At 42.6% G+C, this 6512-nt stretch overlaps 1 protein-coding gene across 1 annotated transcript; it reads left to right on the top strand.

The window, feature by feature from the left end:
• The first annotated feature begins 284 nt into the window (after positions 1 to 284).
• On the top strand, positions 285 to 6152 carry RPL31 (ribosomal protein L31). The gene is made up of 5 exons (XM_088454187.1): positions 285 to 389; positions 707 to 815; positions 1997 to 2122; positions 3183 to 3295; positions 6084 to 6152. Exons 2-5 carry the CDS (start codon positions 709 to 711, stop codon positions 6113 to 6115), a joined length of 378 nt encoding a protein of 125 aa, XP_088310313.1. The 5' UTR covers positions 285 to 389; positions 707 to 708; the 3' UTR covers positions 6116 to 6152.
• The last annotated feature ends 360 nt before the right edge of the window (positions 6153 to 6512 follow it).

The following is a 6512-nucleotide window of genomic DNA, read 5'->3' as shown; positions in this document are numbered from 1 at the left end:
CGAATAAAATAAATTCTGATTCAAAACCTCAGCAGCAGCAATGATATATAATGTTGATGTCCTCTCGGTCCGCGGCCTGAGAGGGCACTGTTGCTGTCTGAGTACCGCTGCCGGCCGCCTCTGGTGGTCATACAAGCTTAGACAACGCTGCTCTCTCAGGCCGGGAGGACATCAACATCATATATCATTGTTACAGGCTGAGCATAGGCTCAATCAGGACGGTTGTTGCTCTGGCGTCCTCTATCTGGTGTCCTCTATCTGGTTACCACTTCCGCCCATACTGCGTAACGTCATCACGTACCCGACCCGGAAGCGTAACGTCGGTGCTGGAGTTTTTCACCTTACCCACAATCCTTTTCTCCTTCCTTTCCGACATTGTTCCTAGGAGAGTGAGTATCGCGCCGGAGCCGGCTTGTCCCTCTATCCTCCGCCATCCGCCCGCCCGGCTGCCAGCACTGACCCCGGTGACCGTGCACCCTGTCAGGGCTTTCCCCACCTACCCGCCGGGGGCGGTATTAGCAGGCTGGCTGCAGGAGCAGTGTGTGCGGGGCTGGCGGAGCCGGGGGAATGACAGCCTGAGGCTGACACACGGGGCTGCTGTTGGCCCTTCTTGTACGGAGCTGCAGCCGGGACGGGCCATAACAGTCTGGGCGCTGGCTGTATCCTGTGTCTCTCATCACTGCTGTGTGTGTGTTTCTCTCCATAGAGATGGCGCCTGCCAAGAAAGGAGGTGAGAAGAAGAAGGGCCGCTCCGCCATCAACGAGGTAGTGACTAGGGAATACACCATCAATATTCACAAACGGATCCATGGAATGTGAGTGCCCATACTGTTATATAGCAATACCAGTCTGAGTGTTCTGTCCGGCTGCATGCATGTACTGGGGCTGATGGGTGGTGAATACCTAGTTTGGTAACCGTAAAGTATTGTGTCCTAAGTTATACGTAATGTACACATTAAGGGTGGTATGTACTAACACTGAAATGCAGTCAAACCTCTGAAAACTAGTTTGTGAAGGTATGACAGTGTTCCCCCCTATGTATCGAGTCCTAGAAATGAAACTTCCTGAAGTTAGTACCCGATGGGCAACGCCGTCTGTAGATGGTGTTTTCTAATAGAGCCCTGTGGGCTTCTTTTTGCGTAAATCCTCAGGAAAATCCCTCCCAGTGTCCCCTGCGGCTCGCGTATGCGCAATAGGACTCCTGGGTCATAAACCAGGATGTACCTACAAAGCAAAGGACAGCTCTTAATGGAAGAGCTGTCACTAGTGTTTTTATTCGCAATTATACATGCATACAGTGTTAATAAACGCCACTATGCAATAATTAGCGGGATGTATCGCTTGCAGTATACAATGCATGATACTTCCCACCCTGAAACTGATATAAAGTCCTTTTTGTGTCAGTTGAGTCTAAAATAAAACTTTAAGGGGTCTATTTACTAAGCAGTGTTAGGAGACAGAGTGATAAGGTGCCAGCCAATCAGCTCCTAACTGCCATCTCACAGGCTGTGTTTGAAAAATGACAGTTGGGAGCTGATTGGTTGGCACCTTATCACTTCACTCTGTCTCCTAAAGCTGGGAACACACTAACAGCTATATCTGTTGAGTGAAAGGAAAATCTGGTCTCTCTTCCAGGGTTTTTGAGAAAATTTCTATTGGTGTTTGCTCCCATACATTACCAGATATTCCTTCCCATCAGACAGATTGGACAGATATATCTGTCAGTGTGTACCCAGCTTAACACTGCTTAGTACATAGACCCCTAAGGGTGATGAGGTACCAGCCAATAAGCTGTCATTTTTAAAACACAGCCTGACATGGCAGTTAGGAGCTGATTGGCTGGTACCTTACCTCCGTTCACTTTATCTCCTAACAGCTTAGTAAATAAACACCTAAGTGTTAATTGTTCTTGATTGAGAACCCCCTTATTATAAATGATGGAGTAACAGGTTTAGACAATGTATCATGTTTAAAATTGCTTCATTTGTATTTTCAGTGGCTTCAAAAAGAGAGCTCCTCGTGCTTTAAAGGAGATCCGTAAATTTGCAATGAAAGAGATGCGAACCCCTGATGTACGCATAGACACAAGGTTGAACAAAGCTGTTTGGGCTAAAGGAGTGAGGTGTGTTTATCCATTTTGTACCTGTTTTAGTATATAGTATGATTGCCCCTCATATATTTACAAGTGACTGGAGCGGTCTCCAGTTTGGCAGAACACCATGTCTGGATGCTGGGTTAGCAGAATCTCTTTGCTATAGGCAATTTTTTTTAATCACCCATCCAATGCACAGGCCATTGTGAGTATATTGTGGCAGCATATATTGTTAATTTCATTTTCTTCATTTGCTAGAGGACTTATTGACTTTTAAATTAATTTGCCACGGTGTTTGTAAAAGGGAATTTAGATTGTAAGTTGCACTGCACCCAGAGACTGGTGCCTGGTTACAATGCTGATTGGTGCTGCAGCATATGCCGGTGAGACATAAAGTAAATAAACAGTTGAATGCTTCTTTGAAAGGGTCCTTACCAAGCACAATTTCATGAAGTGGACTAATGCACATTTGCTCCAGGTGCATCTATTCACGGGTGCAAATGTGTTTAACGTGTTGGATCTTGAAATACAGATGTGGAACTATAACTGTGCTATTAATACCTTGTCATCTACAATACATAAGACTGTTTGTGAAATTGGTGCCATTGCTGCTGCACAGCACTAGGGCCCCACTGGTCAGGGCACTATGTAGTTTGCTTGGGCTCCTTCCTACAGTCCATACATAGAAACATAGAATTTGATGGCAGACAAGAACCACTTGGCCCATATTTACCTTTTGGTAACCTCAATCCTATGTGATCCTCAGTTCTTTGTAAGGATATTCGTATGCCTATCCCAAGCATCTACTGGTAGGGTTGTTTCCATCAGAAGCTGATTGACCTATGCAGTTGTGGAGCAGGGACTAACTGGAATAAATATTCTATGTAAAGCACTGTGTAATAAGTAGGTATTCTTTAAAGATTAAAAACCTAAGGTTTACAAACTTCAGTTATCTTACTAGCCAAAATGTTTACTAGCTCTGAAATATATTTGTCCTATACAAGATAGAACTTAATAATAAACGTTATTAATACAATTGTTATTATTTTATGTCATGGTATTTGTCTAACCTAATGCGGTTTGTGTACAGGAATGTTCCGTACCGCATACGTGTTCGTTTGTCCAGAAAGCGCAATGAGGATGAAGATTCCCCCAATAAACTCTACACATTGGTCACATATGTGCCAGTTACAACATACAAAGGTACCAATTGTTTTTCTTAATGATTTACTAATCTGTTTAATGTGTTTGTATATATCAGTCCTTTGCAGTATCCCCTGTACATAGGTAATTAGAATATCTCACATTAGTGAATGCAAACTGCATTAGTGGTTCCTTTTTGGGTACTTTACATGTGCTGGTATTTGATTTAAAAGTTTATATGATGGGGATATCTGCAATGGATAAGTCATGTTTTTCTTGTTTGTGTGGCCACTTGTTTGGAGTGGGAAAAAGTTGTCCTGAAAAAGTATTCAGTGAGGAATTGTTAATGTTTGCTGCTGCAGGTTTCAGAAACCTAGTTTTAGGCTACAGTGAATAGGCAACATTGCAATGTGAAAATCACACTTTCTGCGAGAAAAAAATGCTTATCTAAATGTTAAACGACCTCTTTTGAGGAGAATACAAACTTGTAGCTGTATGTGTAGTGTTTATTCTTTTTTGTATTGGTTACTTTTCCCTTCAAGAGCACCTGTCACTTGTTACATAGTTAAACTTTCTGCTCTTGAAGTACCAAGTCACAAGCATTTGGGGGTATTTATGGGGAAATTCATTTCAGCATGATGGCCACAAAGTGTGTCTGGAATGGTCAGGAAAAGGCACTTAACAGCCAGTAACATTGCTAATTTACATCGCTCTTCCCCCATAGAGGTGCTCAGGAAAGCTAGCGATGTTTGACTAGTTTTATATAATACTGTGTGTGCAGGCGAATCTTGTGGCAGCACTTAGCTGGGAATTTAGGGCCTGATTCAGACCCACTCGCAAGCGGCTGTCCGCTTGCAAGTGGGTCGATGTTGTGCACTGAGCATGCGCACAACGGCGGGAGCTCCGTCATGCGCCAGACGCGACGAGCAAAGGACTTTCCTTCGCTCGTTGTGTCTGATCAAAGGGGGCGTGCTGTCGATGTTGATTGAAAAACTCAACCGCAGGCTCCGGCTCGCAGTGGCGATGGTCAAGACCATCGCGGCCATCAAACTGCACGCTCGTATAGGCTGTGGGTGGTGACCCACAGCTATACGAGCGTCCAGGGGGACGCTGCATAATTATGGAGGGCGGCCCTCATTCAGAGCGTGCGCTCTGCTCAGAGCGTACGGCTCTGAATGAGGGCCTTAATCTCCCCTTAGATGGGATTTTGTTACCTGTAACTTTTTCTATAGACTTCAGCCAAAGCAGGGATTCTATATTCCTTGAATATGCAGGCTGACAATTTTTGTCTTTGGTTTACTAGATTATACTATTTTCATAGAAACTGTTGGGCTAAATATCTAGAGCAGTGTTTTTCAAGCTGTCCTCAGGGCCCTAACAGTTCATATTTTCCAGTCCACCTAGCTGGAGCACAAGTGCAGTCATTCCTAACTGACCCATTGTAAAGTACATTCTACAGATGTTTCCTCATACACTATTGCTGCAGTCGTACCAAACAGAACTTCCAACTGACTCTGCTTGCGCTTAGTGTCTATTTCTCATGCGTCTTAGGCCCGTATTCAATAAGTGAACAGCCGAGATCCGCAAAAAAGTATGACTTTTCACCAGGCGGAAGCATATCTCCGTTTTCAATTGCAAACACTTATTGTGTACGCGAAAATGCAACGCAATGCAATAGGTGAAAAACATTTGCCTCTGAATAGGTGGAGAAAAAATTTCCAAAGTTGCTATTTTGGGGTGCAAAGGTGGGGAAACCACTCAGCACCCCTGGGACAGCCTCAAAAAGGATAACGGCACCAAAAACCCTGAAAAAAAGTATCCTCGAAAAAGCAGTTTGAAATTGGGGGGCGAAGAAATACAAAGTGGGGGGTACAATGATAAAAAGTATCAAAATAGACTTTTTGGGGGTCTGCAAGTATGGGTGAGGTGCTTTATTGATTGCAGGTGTTTGCTTAAGGTGCGTTTTTTTTTTTTTAAAACTTCACATTAGTGATTATTAAATACACCCATTTTCAAGTACCCCAAATTTGCCAGGACTACTAATTTTCTCCCAAAAAAAAAATGCTTAATGCTATTCTCCATCACTTGTGCAAAGACGCTAATTAGAGGCAATTGTACCAACTTAAGTACCCCAAACAGTTTAATTAGGACTAATCGGGCACTACTACACTGATCCCCTATGTTTCTGCATCTTTTTGACGGGTTCAGGCTGATTTCCCCAATTTTGACACCATTTTTTGCCTGTTCTGACTTCACGTGTCTCCGTTTTTGCGTCTTTTGGAATTGAATAGGGTGAATCTCTGGCACGCACACGATAAGTTTCCGCTGCTAAAATACGCAATGTATGCAAAGTCCAGCAGGCAAAACTTTTATCGCGTACGTGAATCGAATTGAATACGGCCCTTAGTCAGAAACAAATGTGACAAACCGCTTCACAAATCTGCAGGTTATATTTGCAATACAACAATTGTATATCTGTGTGTGACTGAATCTGAATCTGTATACAAAGCGGCCTCTACTTTTTCTCCACGCCAAGGTCCGTATATAGATTGTCGCACACACAACTAAAAGTGTTGCATGGTGTATTTAGGATAGGTGTATTAAGAAACATCTGTAGGTCCAAGCTTGAGAAACGCTGGCCTCAGGGATGAAAAATTGCCCTCAATATAATCTAGAGTAAAAACCCTATGGCAAGTTTTTACCTATTAAAGCATTTTTTCTGTTAATTTTTTTTCATGTTGGATGTTACAGCTTGTTTTGGATAATATAGTGTTGTACACATTTTAATTAAATTGTCATGTTCATGCTAATTAGTCATTAATGCATCATGACCTCTGTTCATTTTCAGGTCTACAGACAGTCAACGTTGATGAAAACTAACTGGATTCTTCATTGTTGAATTAAAACGTAAAACTGAGCAGCCTTCTGTGTTTAAGTTTTTGTTTTTTGTTTTTCTTTTTTACTTTTCACATACAATAAGGTAATTGAAAATAAGATGTACCTGTTTACTGCAGCTTTAAATGAACGAGAATAAATAGGTGAAACTCCACACCTTTAGCATAAGATAGACTGCAAAGAATAATATTCACTCGGCACTGTCCTCAGTGTGATCCAATTATGATATACGTACACCGATGATTGCCATGGCACCTGTGAGAGGCTGATAAAAGGTGTCAATTTCTCTGGATAGTCTCTCACTACCTGGGGAGCAGGCTGACAGACCTGTTCAGAGAGACTGCTATGCTATGGCAAAAATAAATGCTGTTTTGTGTGATTT

Source organism: Taudactylus pleione, unplaced genomic scaffold, assembly GCF_031769625.1.
Source record: "Taudactylus pleione unplaced genomic scaffold, aTauple2 ptg000609l, whole genome shotgun sequence".
In the NCBI taxonomy this organism is placed as follows: Eukaryota; Metazoa; Chordata; class Amphibia; order Anura; family Myobatrachidae; genus Taudactylus; species Taudactylus pleione.
The sequence above is the reverse complement of the archived record's forward strand: the minus strand, read 5'-3'. Positions and strand labels throughout refer to the sequence as shown.

Coding starts and splice junctions, on each gene's coding strand:
- RPL31 (XM_088454187.1), top strand. CDS start 709: ATGGCGCCTGCCAAGAAAGGAGGTGAGAAGAAGAAGGGCCGCTCCGCC. Junction 816..1,996: donor CACAAACGGATCCATGGAAT/GTGAGTGCCCAT, acceptor TTGTATTTTCAG/TGGCTTCAAAAAGAGAGCTC. Junction 3,296..6,083: donor GCCAGTTACAACATACAAAG/GTACCAATTGTT, acceptor GTTCATTTTCAG/GTCTACAGACAGTCAACGTT.